Genomic DNA, 19,046 nt, shown 5'->3' on the forward strand with positions numbered 1-19,046 from the left:
CCAATCCGCACCTGAGTTACCACCATCAATCACCTTGTAGCACTGAGGCAAATCTTGATAGAGGGGGGAGTCACTGGGGATATCTCTTAAAGTGTTGGTGTTGTCCACAAACATCAGCTTTTTCATATAAGAGGCCTTTTTGAACCCTTCATCAGGAAAATGACCACTACCCATCTGGGGGTTTTGGGTGCTATCAGTATACACCTCACCACCCCATTCAACTAGAGTAGAACTGTCAGCTAAGCTTGTGAAGAGTGACTTAGGCCAGTAGCCCACTTGAATGTCTCCATATATCAGCCACCAATTACCAGTACTTGGATCCTGTAAAAGTAGCAGTCAGATGAGATGAGGTGAGTTCAAATAGGTGGACTGGACACAGGCACCATTCATCAAGTGGGCCCACTTTGAGAATGTCCTTGACCAAGCTGGGCCACCTGGAAAGAGAAGAAGCCATTGGGTGGTGGGAGGGTGGCCACCACAGAAACTTCTAGATGGAATGTGTGGTCCAGCATATTCTTTATGTGTCATCTAACCCACTCAATATGTGTGTCCCACTATGATCAAGGTACACATGTCTGATTGGTAAGGCGATCAATGGGTGAGATCAAGCTGCATTGAGAACTGTTCAATCCCAAGCCATAAAGTAAAACCTCAGACTAGCTTAGCCCATATGATTAAAATGGCATGAGCCTTAGCCCATTTACCCACTTTTGTGCAAGATCCTGACCGTTGGAGACCAACCATGCATGATACATAGCAATAATGACCATGGTACCACAAACGGGCTAGGCACCGGCCAATGGAATCTTTGAGCCTCCTTATTAAAAAAAAAAAAAAACAAACAGGGTTTAAGTGTTAGGCCTTAGTTTAAATTGTGAGCCTAATTAATACAAGGGTTTTTTTCGCATTGGGCTTGAGTGGGGTTGTCTGTGGCTTGTGTGTAAGGTGGAATGCAAGGGCACACTTTGGGTGGGCAGCTCGTGTGAGGCGGGATCCACCCGTGTGAAGTAATTGGCTTGTGCATGTGTGAGGTGGAACCCATGTGAAGTGGAGCCCACGAGGAGAATTCAGCCGAGGTCTTAACCCATGAGATGTGGGGGCTGAATTGTGAGATAAAGGGACCGACTCACCATACTCTATCAGTTGAAGCTTTTAGAGTAAGTGATTAATTGTCTTACATAACTAATATATTTTGGTCCAAGCTCCCAAAAAATCGGGCCACGCCAGAAGCCTGATGCGCCAGGCAGGCCCATAACCTGATAAGAATGAGAGATACGGTGTACCTTGAATACTAGGATGGTTGTTTCTATTTGATCTCCGTTGTAGGTAGAGGATGGTTGTATGATAGAGCCAACGGCTATATCGCTGCTAACTTGTACAAAACCAGGGCAGTATAGATTGTAGCAACCGGTGCTTGTGTAACCATCTGCCTGATATTACAAATATACATCCATATTAGCGTAAGTATTTTCACCTATCAGAGAGAATGACCATCTAAACCGTCCATATCATGGGGCATGGTGTAGATGGACCATGGTGTCAAAATCAGATTGACCCGACGGTTCCAAGAGGTGGCCCATTAATTGGACGGTATTGATCAACCCATGAACGGTTTTTTAGGTAAGAAGAAATTGATGGTTGTGAATCTTACTGTCCAATACACAAACAGCCGTGGAACCAAGTCGCCATACAAATCAGGATTTACCTAAGGAAATTAGAAGCTCAGATATTAGAGTTGTCGTGAAGTAAAGAGTACAATATCAAGGGACAGTTATCACCGTCGGTCTTCCATTTATGTAAAATGTAGGCCGTTTGATGAATCAAACTGATTTTTGTGACAGCAGATTGAAATCAAGAGGACCACCTTTTGGACGGTTTGGATGTCCTCATAGATGGCACGTTGGTGTGTATGCGCAAGGTAGAGGGTAAGGTGCATGGGAACAATCAAGTAAATGCAATTCTATCTATTCACACGCGTGCCACACTTGTGAGAGATCCTGACAGCTCTTCTACTGGGCCATAAGCCAACAGTCGGGATGACAGTAGCCCGCCCTTTATGGGAGAATTTGTGTCCATGGTATGTAAACCATTGGTGAGACTTTTTTATAACCATCTATTTCTAATCAACAAAGATCATCAAATCAGTGAATAAATTTCATCTGACCAGCCTAAGTTTACAGATGCAGCTCATCCATAACAAGGCCTACCAGATGAACGGTCTTGATTCGATGCATCTTTGACACTGTCATATGAATGGAGATGTAGGGCTTTATAACTATTTTGCATATGAGTCATTTGGTTATTTGTCAGACTTTTGTCCCATTATGCCGTGCCTATGACTGGACCCGACTAAGGGAATCCGATTTCGGTAAATCGGGTTTGAATAAACGGGCCTGGGATCCAAGCGGCTATCCCATTGCATCTCGTCAAAGTCACTTTGAAACGTGTGGGAGTAAATGAAGGTAAATAGGAAATGAAACTGGAGGTAAATGAATTAGGAGTAAATAACTTACAGAATTGTGTTGGAACAAGAGTAAATGAAGTGTATTTGAAATTCAAACATTCCACGTAGATGGGAGTAAATGATAGGAGTTGAAATGCATTTAAATTTATAAATATATTTATCAAAAAATTATATGATATTTTTAATTAGGTTTAATATCTCAAATTAGTGTACATACATGATATTTAATAAAATGGTTATAATAAATCCATTGAAATATATACTTTAGCAAAAAATTAGAAAATTTTAAAGCCTCAGATGACCCACAAATGTAAGGATCACAAAACAAGCACTTATAAACACTTTTTAACCATCCATTTTGATGGCCAACCTTGAGATTATTTTTTATCATTCTATTAGTTTGATTTTAGTGATATAGCTGGTAATTAAATTATTTGGAGGTATTATTAGCATGCTATGCATGTAATGCAAACATGTACGGAGTGTAACCTTTATTTACTTATGCGATGTTCCGAGGCTGCTCAAATAGTCATTTCATCTCATTTAGGAATATTTCATTTCCATATTCATTTACTCCCATTTTATTTCATTTTCATGCATTTAAATCTATCTAAACACTCCTTAAATATCATTTATCTCTATTTACTGCAAAATTTTCCCATGTACCTCCATGTATTTTCATTTATGATATGTTTTGGAAAACGAAATGAAGAATAAGAAGAATAAGAAAGATACTAATTAAGATCAATTACTTTTTTCTTATTTTTCATTAGTAGATGCAGCAACTTACGTGCCATCCAGCCTCTATGCTATTGAGCTGACCATCATGGCCGTTGAGAAGCCATAGCTGGGCCAGGCTGAATTGCCATTGATCTTGAAGTTCTGGGCTCCACACATTCATAGTCGCTTGGGTTCCATACACCTGACTAAACAACATTGCAATAGCATGCTTGATGAAAAGAAGACAAGTGGATTAGTATTACATACATCATCTTAATTAGAGTATGCTCCTTTTTCTTTTCTTCCAGAAGAAAAATGAGCCGATGCTATCACTGTTACTTATAGCAATCCAAGTAAATTGTGACATTTGCACACTCCATCAAATCAATCGGTACTGTCTACTAGGTTGACCACATGTTTCGTTTGCTTCCATCTTAAAATCATTGATCAGATGATTTGACCTATCCATAATTTGGCTTATTTCTTATAGCCATCCATTTTACAAGCCATATATCGGATGGTTAGGATTTTCTGATAAAAGTGATTGCTGAAGAAGCAGATTGGGTAGGTATTGAGCCCAAAAATGAAGCATATACGATGTTCAAATGGACCACACCATAGGAACAGTTGAATTGAATGTCTATCATTGAAAATTTTCTTGGGGGCCACGGAAGTTTTGGATAAATCTTATATTTGTGGTTTTCCTTCATCATGTCTGTATGATCCTATGAACAGGTTGAATGACAAATAAATATCACTGTGAGGCCTAGCAAGCTTTCAACGGTTGAAATCATTATCCCCACTGTTTCATGTGTTATGATCCAATTGATCTTTGGATATGCTTCAATTTTGGGCTCAACCCCTTAAATTAGATGTAAAAACAGATTGAGGGCGTGGATAGACTACGGACATTCAAGGTGGGCCCAACTGATTAACAATCAAATTCGATTGCTGAGAACCATTGGAAATTCATGATGGGCTACAAAAAATACATAACTTATTTTTCTTAAATGGTTTTGAGTAGACATTTTGTAGAGCTATTGGTCAAATGGTTAGACCTAATGTACGGCACAGATCGATTGGCTGGGCAGTGCATGTGTCCCGATAGAGCACTAAATGAAAATGCTACTCTTGGATCATGATGAACGGCTCGGATCCTTCACTTGTCTGCATAAATCTATAGAAAAAAAGTACTTACATGATGACCAACTGTGGAGGAGAGTCGTCTATTTTTCAGATTTTTTCTACCAAAATGAGAGAGAGATTTTGCACTCATTAACTCTTGCATTTTAGTCCGTCGAATGGGTACGGTCCCAAGTGGACACCCACCATCCTTAAGCCCAATCTCTAGATTGGCATTTGAAGGGTCTTGATTGCCCATCCCCTCTGGATAGGAAGTGGGCCTCATCTGCATGATGAATTACAGTCTAGATGTTAAAAAATGCTTATGGAAATAGAATGTAGGTGCGATACACCACCGGCAGTCATGTTTTATCACACCTAAAAATTATATAATCACTTGTTGTGGCCCACTTGAGTTTTAGAATGGGTTGTATTTTGGTATGTCCCTGTATCCTAGTGTGGCTCATCAGATGAATGCATTCGATGAAGTATGCACAATATGGTGAACCCCAGATTCCATTTGGAAGAGTTTCTATGAAAGGGACACTCCCTCCCCCAATTACTCCATTTTTTCATTTGGTGTCGCTCATGTGTGCTATGGATCATGCAGGATTCTGAAATGTAAGAGTAACATGCGGATGCACACCTAATGGACGGGTTGGATGACAATCACATATCACAATGGGCCACCCATAACTTGAACATATCACTGTGTGATCATTCCTCTATTAAGAACATTGATTGTTAGTATGTTTAATTTCCAGATATAGATGTTCAGAATCCTGTTCATACTCAGATCAGGCCATCATCTGATCCACGGCCACAATATGGACAGTCTGGAATCTCCATCTGATGGGCCTGAACTTGGCTGGTCCATGTCTTGTGGCAACCACTTTTACAAGGCAATCCTAGTGCATCTGGTCGGATCAGATTGTTAGGACCATTCTATCAACGTGATTTCGACAGTTTGATCAGATGGATGGTCGGGATCAATGTCTTAGGTAGGCCACATGGCTGAATTTGATGTGACTACAAATGTCTTTCTTCTTAACAATGCGTTGCATGCCAACAAATGAAAGATTAAATTTATGAGATTGGCAAGTTTCTTTGAGCATGGTCCATCCATGATGGGACCCACAAGTTCAACGGTTTAGATCACTAAAGCATGGGCCTCTTATTATATTAATGGTGATGATAATCTCTGAGCAATTAAACCAAACATTCATATTTTTAGTAGGCAAACTTTTGTGTGCAATGTTATCTGAGTAGATCTAGTCCACATGGGGTGATCTGAACCATTCATTTATGCTTCTCAAATGATTAGGATTCGACTTTGGTGGATGGCCCATTCATGATGGATAAAGAAAAGTAAATAAAGAAAATCAGACCTGAATTGTGTGATTCTTCAGTAACGGATGATCGAAAGCGGGTTGCTTATACATGTCCACACAGTCGAAATTGCCATGTTGAGTCTGTAAGAATCGTCAAACCTCCATCAATATTCAAAAATATTCTAATGATAGCGTAGCCGTTGATGGTTAGGATGATGATGGTGATGATGATGATGATGATGATGGTGTATTAAGCCTCTTCTTCTTCTTCTTCTTCTTCTTCTTCTTTTTTTTTTTAAAATTTTAGTATTTTTAATCAAAGAAACAGGCCCATGTAGACATAGAAGCTCGTAGACGGCTTGGATTGGCTGAGGTGTTTGAACCAGGACACTCCATACCAAGTGATGCGTGGGTGCAATCCAAACCTTCCATTAGATGGAAGGTGGGATCAACCATGTAGTGTGTATGCCATCCAGTTCAGCCATTAGTTATGCCCCCACAAGGTTGAAGAGACACTTCGATGGCCGTTCCAAAACTTTCGAACGCCACACCATGTGAATATATATCACTTTCAAGCATGATTGTACATTTCTCCTTGTGGCGTATGTGTTCCACCTGAGTTTTGGATCAGCACATGGGATCCGCAGTTTGGATTCCACATACACATCACGGGTGGGCCTCACGATGTTCCAACAAATAGTATTTACTTTTTTGAAATGTATGTGATCATCACAAGAACTGTTGGAGCCGAAGAAGAGATAGAAAGAGATACGCATTTGCAGAGGGGAAGAGAAGAAGAAAAGTGTATCTCAGAACTTTCTAATTCGTTTCTAAAGGTATCAAGGGTTTTTAAGGGACAGTTGAGGCTTGTTTGATTTAGGTAACCTCCATCTTTTATAGGTTTCTGCTTTCATAATGCATTAATATCGCTTTGTGCCCTAATATATATATATATATATATATATATTTCCTGCAAGGGTTTGTTTTACATTAAATTCGGAGTGTTTATGATTAGACTTGGTTGTGCGATTTAAGTACTTTGCTTGATTCATCTGTATGCTTCTGTGGTCACCCGACAAAAACTTCTACCAATCAAAGGGCTAAGAGTGCTTTTGATGCAGGAAATTTTCAGCCCATCCATCAGTGGGACACCAAACGAAGGATTTGGATCACTAAAAACTAGGCTCCTCTAGACGTAAGCCTCAGATGATTTAAAGAAAAAGAAAAAGAAAAAACAAAACCACAGGTGCAATGAATCACATGGTAGTGATTGTTAGAAGACTCACCCGAATGCTCTTGACAACAGGCTTATTAAGAAGCTTGAGCTGTGCCTTCAATTCCTTGTGTTCTTCTTTGGATAGACTTCTTGCATTTCCATAAACAATAGAAATTGCCAACAAAACTAAAATCAAAATCCTACTAATTGGAGTGGACATCGAGGATAGGTAGATAGAAAAATCGAGGATAGGTAGATGGACACTCTCAAATGAGGCTATTTATAATGTTGCTCAATCGTCGGTACGAGTTTCTTTTGCATGTGCGCCACATGACCACTAGGTCATTAGGTGGGCCACGTTGCTATGTAATCGCAGTGTAACTGGGGGAGGGAATGTAACGTCAATGATAAAAGTGGTGGACATTTAGTCAAGATTGGCAGACATTTAATGGACACTTGAAAATGACAAATAGTAAGTTATATTTCAATGAACGAGTTTCATAAGTAGGAAGTTAGGATTTTCTTAATTTTTTTTAATGTTTTGTTTCCACAATTTAGTCACAGTTGAACTCAAGTTAATATATGCCATAGATCCTACTTTGGATGGGGTATGCTAGAAAATGCTGTTGATGTCTTAAATCCATAAATAACTATAACTGGGTGTGTAGATGTCATCATGTAACGGTTGATGCTATTGATAGATACCTGGTGCCATCGAGAAAATTCATATTTTATTGTTGAAATGTTTTGGTATTTTTTTATGCCATTGAAGGTGTTCGATGCTGTTGACAAATTGTCGATGCCATTAAATTATCATAAAAGGTGATACAGACTTACGGAAGTGTGGGATTTATTTTCTATTCCGATTGTGATACTATAGGATACTGTGTAATAAGGATTTAGGAAGCAAGAGATGTGTTTTAGATTTTCTTTATTTGTTACTATGAGTTTCAAGGGCATAGCTTGGGCTTGTAGAGAATATTCGAGGCTAGTTTGGATCGGTAATCTCTCTTTTGTAATTTTTGCTTTTATAATGCATTATCATCCCTTGGTGCCAAAGGCATAACTTGGGCTTGTGGAGAAGATTCGAGGTTGGTTTGGATCGGTAATCCTTACCTCTTGTAATTTCTGCTTTTATAATGCATTATTGTCGCTTTGTGCCGTGGTTCTTTCCCCCAAGAGTTTCTTCACGTAAAATTTGGTTTGTTTGTATTTAAACTTGGTTGTGTGATTGAAGTACTTGAATCATCTGTGTGTGCTACTGCAATTCCCTAGCAGAAAAACCTCATATTAATTATTGATTATTAAAAGATTAAGTAGACCATATATGTGCAAAGCATTAGATGAAATGATTGAGAATATTTCAATTAAAAAGTTTTCATTACTTCTCTATCCCCCATCCAAGGTGAGGAGCATCATATATCCGATCTGAATCATTGAAATATAACCTTATATCCAAAGGCTAAAGTAATGAAACATTACCTACCAATACATAGGATGTATTCTATGAAAGCACCTACATGATAAATACATTTTCTCCCATGGACTGAAGAACGTGACTTGCGCAAATCAATTGCTATGTGGGGAGAACACACATCAGATCCACCCCATCCATCGTGTGCTCTGCTAAATGGGTTAAGACTAGGTGGGCTACACCAGAAGAAATAAGGAATAGTATAAAATTATGTGTGACAGCATTGTGTGGCTTATGTGGACGTTGGAATTGAGGGTTGGATAGGTTTGTGCTATCAGCGGATTTGTGGGGCCAACAATACTGATGTATTGTTTTATCCACACCATCCATCCATTTTGACAGATCATTTTAGGACATGAGCTGAAAAAAAGAAGAAGGTAAATTTAAGGGTTAAGTGGACCATACTATAAGAAGCAATGGGGATTGAATTCCTACTGTTGAAAACTTCCTTAGGCCCAGCTAACCTGATCATTAGTTTGTAGGGTTTCAAAGGGCTTGAAAGGGGAGAGTCTTGAATCAAGTACTCTCTCTCTTGTAATTTCTGCTTTTATAATGATTATTGTCGCTTTGTGCCATTATTTTTTTCCAAAATAATTTTTCCAAGTTAAATTTAGAGTTTTTGTTATCGGGCTTATTTGTGTGATTAGAATACTCTACTTGATTCGTCTATGTGTGCTCCCGCAGTTGCCCAACAGATTATGGGGTAGGAGAAGCTACTTTAGCCAACCAACCCTACCATGTTGGGTTATCGACGCCAAATTTGCAAGATTCCATCAGAATTACAGTCAAGAAGTCCCTTCTATTTTCATTTTTACCATAAATAGTAAGTTTTAGTTTTAGTATTACTTTTAATCCTTTGAGTTGTATTAGCTTTGTCCAACATGAAAAGGGCTTAGCAAAATTACGCGAATAACATGGTTATGCTTAAAATGAACACTTACCATTTTTGACTAAAAACCTCAAAGTCTAGTAGGAATGGTGACCATATATAAATAATAAGTTTACTATTTATAATAAGTCACATTTTTAGGGTGTTTGAGTCTAAAACTCTGTCCTAAGTTTGAACTCATTATTTAAAGGATTGTAATTTTATTTTTTATTTTTATTTTTATTTTTTATCATCAACCAATTTATTTTGAATTTTTATTAGAAATTAATTTAAGGAAGCTCTCAAAGGAGTTCAGAGAGCTCCGTGAATTCAGAGTAGTTATTCCCTGAGAAAGACAGTGATGGACCTCATCATTTCCCTCCCTGCACTCAATGGTAAGCTTCACAAACTCTTCTTACCAGCCACAAGTTTTAAACTTGTTTGGATGCTTGAAAGCCCCACTTGGGAAATAGATTTTCATTTCCAAATTTTCAATCTTATGGACATGGATTTTATATAAGTAAAAAAATAATTCGATTTTTCTTATTAACTTTTTTTATATAGAGAAATACATATATACACGTTGACAGAATAAGTTTTGTATAAGAATACTTAAAGATGTTGGTTCTAAGATGTGAACATGATTGAGTAGAATACAATTCATATAGTATTTGGGTGGCATATGATGGAGTGGAATTGTGATTAGGGATGTCGCTCCAACAACATATTATTCGATTATTTGGAAAAGGTTGTCCAAGCTGTCAAGCTCGTCCAAGACTAAAACGATAGCTGAAGGCATTTTAGGTCATTTGGGAAAGAGAATCCTCATCTTTATAAGATTTAGAAGTGTACAACCACCAAGAAAATTTCTCTTTATGGGCTCTGATGTTATAAAAGGGTAATTGAAAAATGAAAAACCAATCTTATTTGAATCCCATGGACCATTGTTATTTATGGATAAAGAAACATGTAGTTACAACAATTTTCAGTTATAACAAAGATGTGATAAATTTTTAATTTTGCAGCTATCTCTCTAACTGATCCAAAGGTGGGTGGAAAGGAGATGAAGGAATTTTAACAGGGAACCCTTGTTAATGTGTGTGTGTTTTCTTAGCTGTTCCATTCAATCGGTGGGCCATCTTGCTATGTGTGGTCCACGGAGATGCCAGTGGGAATCCACTCTGTCTATTAGTTTCTCAACCTCACAGTTGGACAGGAATCGAAAAATCAAGCGGATCTAAAACTCATGTGGGCCACACATGATAGGAAACAATGAGAATGGAAATGCCAACCGTTGAAAACTTTCTAGAGGCCACAATGATGCTTATATGCTATCCAAACCGTTCATAATGTCATTGATACTAAGATAAATAGTAGGCGCAAATATCATCTGATTCAAATTTTCTGTGGCCCCCACGAAGTTTCCAATGCTAGGCGTTCAATCCACTCTGTTTCCTATCGTGTGGCCTAAATGAGGTTGAGATCTGCTTGATTTTTGGAGTGCTTTACTATCGTGAGGTTGAGAAACTAATAGATGGAGTGCCCCATATAGCTTTCGACCACACTTCCTGTGTCCGGGGTCATGGGCAATCCGCATCCGCTCAATAGCCTACTGATTAGTTGGTCAGGATTGATCCACGTGTTCACTATTATATTACAAGATGAAGAGGGGGTGCCATTGGGTACTACCCTCACCAAGAGGTGTACACGAGTTGAACTGATTCAAGCTTGGTACAACTCGACTTGGCTTGGCCACTAGCTGACCGAGCTCAAACTCGGCTCGCTCGGTCCTCGAGCCTGACTGGCCAGCTCTGCTCGTTTAGGCCAGCAACTCAGGCCAGTTTGAGCCAAGATCAAGCCAATGCGGCATTTTCACAAACACATGAAGTGTACTTTCAATTTCTCAATATATGTAAATTAGTAGCAATTGTTTACAGGTATTTCATCAAACACCTTGTAGTCAACATCAAAATCAAGAAAAAATTGATATTTGTTTCATAGAAATATCTTCCTTCCCACCCGCCCACATTTTGTTGAGTCATTTCATCAAACACTTGATGAGCAACATTGATATGAAAGTAACCGAGTAACTGAACCGGTTCAATCCAAGTTCGATTCGAATCGAGTTGAGCTCCAGCAAGCTCGAACTTGGTTTGAAATTTTTTCAAGCTAAAAAAATCAACTCGACTTGGCTCGAACTCAGTTTCAAACCAAGTCGAATCCACTGAGCTAACTCGGTTCCTATATAGCTCTACCGTCACAGGCAGAGCTGGGCATCAGACCGAGTCGGATCGGATTTGGTCCAACTCAACCAGGTTCGAAATTTGTAGGTCCCGACCTGAACTCGATCCGATTCGGGACCGGATCTGGGTCATTTAATTCGAACAGATCCGAACTCCTGGTGGCCTGAATCGATTCGAGTCTGACTCGGTCAGGAAAACCGAGTTGGATCGGATTGAGTAAGGTTCGGATAAAAAACTGATGGATGGTGTGGATAAACCAAAAAAAGTTCAAGATGGGCCCCACATAATTTACTCAGTATGAAAAAAATGGACAGTTAGCTTCTTGAAGAAGCTTTACACCACATAGACAGATAGCTTCTTGAAGAAGCTTTACACCACAGATAGATAGCTTCTTGAACAAGCTTTGTAACTCCCAAGTGGATAGTGGTCGGTGTTCTGTGGGGCCCACCATGATGTATGTGTGTCATCCATGCCGTCCATTTATTTTTATATATCATTTTATGATATGAAAAAAAATGAAGTATATCTCAATCTTAAGTGGACCACATTACAGGAAATAGTGTTGAATGAATTTTGACCATTAAAAACGTTTTGGGGGCAAGAAAAGTTTTGGATCAAGCTTATATTTATTGTTTCCCTTCATCTGGGTCTTTTTGACCAAATTAACCGATTGGATTTCAAATAAACAGTACAGTGGGCCTTCGAAGGATTTTAATGGTGAATATCCATTCATTATTGTTTTGCTGTGGTGTGGCCCACCTAAGAGTTCTATCCTTATACTTTTTTTTATCAAGCCCTAAAATGATCTGTAAAAATGGATGAACGGACTGGATGAAACACGTACATCATGGTGGGGCCCACAGAGCACCGACCATCAGGGGGAGTAGCCGATCCGTCTCCCTCCAAGTACAACTAGCACCAGCTATATAGCTGATCTAGGTACATGTCGTGCGAAGACGAGCACTAACCCTCCTCGAGCTTCGAGTTGTACAAATGGTTCAAAGGAGATCCACATTACATGGCCCCACAGTGACATATTTACTATATCTACACCATTCATCTATTTTTAGAGATCATTTTAGAGCATTATCCAAAAAATGAATCATATCCAAAGATCATCTGGACTCCACCATAAATAGCAGCGGAGATAATGATTTTCATCGTTAAAAAATTTATAAGGCCCACCATAACGTTTTTTTTACATCCAGTCTGTTCATAAGGTCACAAGTACCTGAAAAAACATATTTCTTAAGGTCACAAGTACATGATTGAAGAGGAAAAACAAATTTCATATTGATCGAAAACTTCTGTGACCCTAAAAAGGGTTTCAATGGTAGACGTTCAATCTCCCTCTAGTTTTTGTAGTGTGGTCCAGTTGATGGTTAGATATGTCTTATTTTGTATCTAAAGCCTTAAAATGAGCTCGCCAACTGGATGGATGGTTTGGATATAACACATACCTCATGATCAGACCCACAAAACTTTCTAACATTACCTGAGTCCATCCGCTTCTTACACCTGCGACTCTCTTTCTCTTTCCCTCTTTCTCTCTTCTGAACATAAGAATAAATCATTTCTCAGTATATCTCTCTCCAGCAGATAAATCTAAGCTCCAAAACCTTCTTCTCGCCTTCTTCTTCAACAGAAATAGAGACGTAGATATGGAGAGAGAATCACAGATATAGAAAGATGGAGAGAGATAGAGAGATAGGGATGGGCTTAAGTGTACATTGGGCGGGATTTTTTAGCACCGAATCATAAAGCCTAGGCGATAAAAGTAAAAAGATACACACACACACACACACACACACACACACACACACACACACACTCACTAATATATGCGGTCCGGATCGGGTTGGTCCGAATCGGATCCAATCGGATCGGGTTGGTTCAGAACAGGGCCTATTCGGATTCAACCCGAAAATAATTCAGATCTGGATTATGCTACCCGGTCTTGATCGATCCTAACCATCGGTTCTGTTCGAATCGGGTCGGATCGGGTCTGATCGAGCCGGATCCACCTGTTCGGGTATGAAATGCCCAGCTCTACTCACAGGATGTAGCTAGAGACGGATGGTGCTGTGTGGGGAATTTGTGGGGCCCACTGTAAGGTATATGTCTTATCCATGCAGTTCATCCATTTTGATAGATCGTTTTAGGGCATTAGACCAAAAAAGTGGAAGATTGAACTCTCAAGTGGACCACACCACAGGAAGCAGTGGGGATTGAAGTTCTACCGTTGAAAACTTCCGAGGGCCTACCAAGATGTTTATTTTCCATCCAACTTGTTCATCAGGTCACATAGACCTTTGTGAACGGAAAACATAAATATCATCTTGATCTAAAACTTCTGTGACCCCCAAGAAGTTTTCAACGGTGAGCTTTCAATTCCACTACTTCCTGTTGTGTGGTCCACTTGGATTTCAATTTGCATCCTTTTTGAGATTAAGCCCTAAAATAAATTTTCAAAATGGATGGACGGCGTGGATAAAACATAAACATCATGGTGGCCCCAAAGAGCCCCTACCAGGATCGTCCGTCTCTAGCGCGGTCCGGCTGGTGGGTAGTACTCAATCCGCGTCCATTGCAGGGAAAGGTGCTGTACTCGACGTGTACGAGATCTGATCTCGAATTCCCATGCAAGCTGAAGGTGCTGGCAAGGATAGTCGTACTCTCTCCACATGTGCCGTTGTAGCATATGTCAGTGTGAAAGATCCAGCTCATTCATCGAGCGGGCCCACCATGAACATTTATTGTCCTGAAAATCAAGCCGGTCCACTCAATAAGTGGGTCATGCTTATATTTGAAAAATAGACGGTTTGAAGAAAATAACTAAACTACCTAATTCAACGTTGTGGCCCAGATGATGAGTAGAGAGGCCTGGTTTTTGGTAAAGGTCATGTTAACGATGAACCAAACACGATGAACGGTATGGATCTTATTAAAGTGCATCTTCCAGAAGCATAACGGTCTAGCTATCCAGCTATGACTACTACAATCAAGGATTCTCCAATCAATACAACCACTTGTTTCTATCTTGGGGTGATAGCCCTTTCATGTAGCTGATCTCTCTTTAATTTTATCTGTTTGTGTAATCTTTTATATAAGTGTATACGTACGGATTTAAAAAAAATAACAATCTCCACGCTTTCTCCCAACTCTCTCTCTCTCTCTCTCTCTCTCTCTCTCTCTCTCTCTCTCCTCTACAAACTCTATTTCCTTAGTTTTAACTTGGTATCAAAACCAGGTTAGTATTTTTTTCTCTTTCCCAGGGTTGATAATCTGGATTGAATCAACGCCTGGTGATATGATTTGATATTTTTTTCTTTGGTTTCAAGATCTAGTTATTGTTTGTTTATTTTTGGTGATTTTTTTTAATGGAGGAAGACGGATCATCCATTGGAAAAACTGTTGTTGCACCCATATCTTCTACACAGCCCCTCGTAATTGAGAAAGAGAGTCCGACTCTCCAGATTACCACCGTTAAATTCGATGGAACCAATTACTTGACATGGGCAAGATCTGCGAAGTTCTATATTTCTGGACGTGGGAAGATAACATATATTACAAGGGCAGTTAAGGCACCAGACACATCAGACTTGGCAGCTGTTGAACGATGGGAATCAGAGAATTCAATTGTTATGTCCTGGTTACTTCATTCTATGACGCTGGAGATTGGGAATACATATATATTTCTGTAGACTGCAAAATAGATCTGGGATCTTGTGCAGCGGACATATTCTCATAAGAAGAATGCTTCCCGCATCTATCAGTTGGATGTGGAGACCTCCCAACTATAGCAGGGGGAGAAGACCCTATTGGAGTATTATAATACTCTTTGACAAAAATGGGAAGAACTTGATCAATATCAGACCTTCAATTGGGAAAGCCCCAAAGATGGAGAGATTTTTTCAAAGTTTATTGAAGAGAAGCGCGTATATCAGTTCCTTGCAGGATTGAACTCGGAATATGAGACTGCTCGTGTGCAGATTTTGAACAGAAAAGATGATTTTCCACTTTTAGGAGATGTATATGCTTATATTTATTCTAAAGAAAATAGGCATAACTTTATGGGCTAAGAAATGATCCAGCCTGGAGATAAAGCGACAATGGATGTAAACAGACATGGTTGGAGAGCACTGGTGACACCTATAGTATCATCGCCACCTGTGTTTCTTTCTCGCCCAAGCAAGAATCAGAAGAACTCCTAGCGTTTTTGTGACCATTGCAAGAAATATGGACATACCAAACAGTTCTGCTATTTTCTTAATGGGTTTCTACAAAAAGGGCCTACCTTGCCACAAGCGAATCGGAGTGCATCCTCACCATCCACTAAGACTGCATCGCTGCTGAGATTCCGGTTCAGAATCATGCCCCTCCTGCTGCACCATCTGATCGTGTTACTGTATCTCGAGAAGATTTGGATTGATTCCATGTCCTAATGGCACAGTTTGACGAAAAGACAGCTACCTCCACTTTTGCACAGTCGGGTACATTTACTTCAGCAAATATTGTCTCCATTGTTCCTTCCCGGCCCATCCTGGATCATCGATTCAGGAGCATCTGATAATATGAACGGTATACCTTCTCTTTTCCGTGCATATTCTCTTTGTTCCAGTAGAGATAAAGTTCGGTTAGTAGATGAATCTCTTTCTTCTGTTGCAGGGAAAGGACTCATAAATGCCACCCCCTCTCTACCACTCTCTGATGTGTTGTATGTTCCTCAACTCACTACCAATCTTTTATCTATCAGTAGCATTACACGGTCGTTGAATTGTAGTATTACATTTTTTCCATCTTATTGTCTTTTTCAGGATTTGGTAACGAAGAAAACGATTGGTAGTGGAAGTGAAGCTAATGGTTTGTACATCCTCGAAGATCCGCAAACTCCAAGTGTGCTTCAACCATGTGCATTGCAGAGTCAGCTCGTAGTAGCAAATAAACATCAGATTATGTTATGGCATAACCGGCAAGGTCACATTTCCTTTTCATTTATGAAACATTTGCTTCCAGATTTATTTTCTGGTCAATCAGTTTCTGACTTTCAGTGTGAAATTTGTCAATTGTCCAAACATTATAGAATTACTTATCCCTTCAGTTCTAATAAAGTTAATATTTCTCCTTTTTCACTTGTTCATTCTGATATTTGGGGACCCGCTCCTGTACCGTCTCTTTTGGGTTTTAAATACTTTGTGTTATTTATTGATGATTTCAGTCGTTGTACCTGACTCTTTCTTATGAAACGTAAAGATGAAGTTTATTACATCTTAAAAAAATTTATTACTATGGTTCAGATTCAATTCGATACAAAGATTCGTGTGTTTCGTTCTGATAATTGGATTGAATACGCGAATTCTGGAATCCAAAAGTTATGTGAAGAGCATGGTATTGAGTATCAAACATCTTGTGTTAGAACTCCACAACAAAATGGTCGTTCAGAATGGAAGAATAAGCATATCCTTGATTTGGCTCGTTCTATCGGCATTGCGATGAACATTCTTAAATTCTTTTGGTCTGAAGCTATCTTGACAGCTTGCTACATTATTAACCACACACCTTCTAGTGTGCTGAATTTTCAATATCCTTATTCTGTTCTTCATCCTCGTGACACAGAATTTATTCTTCTACCCAAGATTTTTGGTTGTGTGTTTTGTGCAAGATTTGGGTCAAGAACGTTCCAAAATTGACCTAAAATCTTTAAAATGTGTGTTTTTAGGTTACTCTAACACACAAAAACGATATAAATGCTATCATCTACCCAGTTGACAGAGGTTTGTTTCCAAAGATATTTCTTTTTTTGAAAATCAGCCATACTATTCAAGTCCAGTTTTTTTGCAGGGGGAGTGGTTTGCCACTTGTCGTGACCGTGATGTCCAACCATCACATGTCCCTCTTCCTATTGTCATCCCAGATCCACCTGTATCCTCTCAAGAGTTTTCCATGTCACCTATGTCGGTTATACATCATGAACATACTACTGGTGACTCAGTTGTACATGCAGGAACACATAAGGACTTGCAGTTTTTGGAAGGAAGTCCTGCTTCACAACACTGCAACGTTTCTCCTATATCAGATCAGTCCATGCCTTTCCCACCTTGTGAGCAAGAATCTTCTGATGTTCCTCCTCTTGCTTCAGATCTTAATATTCTCATTGCTTTACGAAATGGTAAAAGACAAATTTCTACTAAATATCATTTATTTGATTATGTCACATATGATGCTATGGCACTATCTTATTGTACATTCTTAGCTTCTGTCTCTTCTATCACGATTCCCTCTACTGTCCGTGAAGCAATGTTTGATCCTAAGTGAAAAGCGGTAATGGAGGAAGAAATGAGAACTTTGAATCACAATGATACTTGGGAACTAGTGCCATTACCCAGAGGAAAGAAGGTAGTTGGATGCCGTTAGGTGTTTACAGTTAAACATAATTCAGATGGTACCGTGGATCGGTACAAAGCACGGCTGGTTGCAAATGGGTACGTACAAACTTATGTGATTGATTATTATGAGACCTTTGCTATTGTTGCAAAGATGAATTCCATTCGTGTCTTACTGTCCTTAGCTGCAAATAGTGATTGGGAACTTTATCAATTGGATGTTAAAAATGCATTCCTTTACGGGAATCTTCAAGAAGAGGCGTATATGACTCCTCCAATTGGTATCTTGTTTCCTGGCCATGAAGGGCAAGTCTGTTTCTTAAAGAAATCCTTATATGGTGTCCGCCAATCTCCTCGGGCTTGGTTTGATCGATTCAATGGGGTGGTTATTGGTTTTGGATATTGATAAAGTGCAGTAGATTATACTCTTTTTATTAGACGTATTGGTGATAGTTTTACTGCTCTTATTATCTATGTCGATAATATAGTTATCATCAGAAATGATCCAATCGCCATTTAAGAGTTAAAATCTCATCTTCAACATCACTTCTGTTGTGCAGCACACCAACAACGCAGTGAACCAAGATTCAATCTCCAGTCTCACTCATAAATGACAAACAAGAAGAAATATAAACTAGAAAAAGAATCAAAGCATTTAAAACAAACCACAAGACAAGATATACATAGAAAACCCCAACAAGGGTAAAAAACCACGGATGCAAACTTCCACTATGAAGAAAAATGAAGATTACAAGGTAATATACTAACCTCTCCCTTGGAAGTACAGAGAAAACCCTTTGCCAACAACTTAGAATTATTTCTTATACCCTAGAAAAGCCCTAGGGACACTTATTTATAGTTTAGGCAACTTTCCTTTTGCACCCTTGTGAAAATCGATTAAAAAAATCCCCAGTCCACATCAAATCTGAAAACGAATTTGCGTAACCTCGACTGGTCGAGCATGGGCCACAACCGGTCGAGCACCTTGGAACCCAAAAACTGATGCTCACTAGACTTTGAGTCGAGCCAGTCCATGACTGGTTAAGTGGGCCACTCGATTGGTCAAGCAGGGTACTCGACTGGTCGAGCGGCCCCCAAATATGGCTTCACATCTCAACAATCTCCCACTTGGAGACATATCACCATAAACCTTCGTCTTTTATATCCGGAGTACAACTTGTCCCTGTCTTTAAGCCTGAAGACCAATCAAAGCTGAACAGAGCTT

At 39.3% G+C, this 19,046-nt stretch overlaps 1 protein-coding gene across 1 annotated transcript; it reads right to left on the reverse strand.

Moving 5' to 3' along the window:
* Window positions 1-3,209: 3,209 nt before the first annotated feature.
* On the reverse strand, window positions 3,210-5,784 carry LOC131218577 (protein neprosin-like). Its single transcript, XM_058213188.1, has 3 exons — window positions 5,695-5,784; window positions 4,383-4,592; window positions 3,210-3,413 (listed from the first exon to the last, which is right to left on the reverse strand). Exons 1-3 carry the CDS (start codon window positions 5,746-5,748, stop codon window positions 3,234-3,236), a joined length of 444 nt encoding a protein of 147 aa, XP_058069171.1. The 5' UTR covers window positions 5,749-5,784; the 3' UTR covers window positions 3,210-3,233.
* Between the last annotated feature and the right edge of the window lie 13,262 nt (window positions 5,785-19,046).

The sequence above is a fragment of the Magnolia sinica genome, chromosome 11 (assembly GCF_029962835.1).
Source record: "Magnolia sinica isolate HGM2019 chromosome 11, MsV1, whole genome shotgun sequence".
NCBI lineage: Eukaryota > Viridiplantae > Streptophyta > Magnoliopsida > Magnoliales > Magnoliaceae > Magnolia > Magnolia sinica.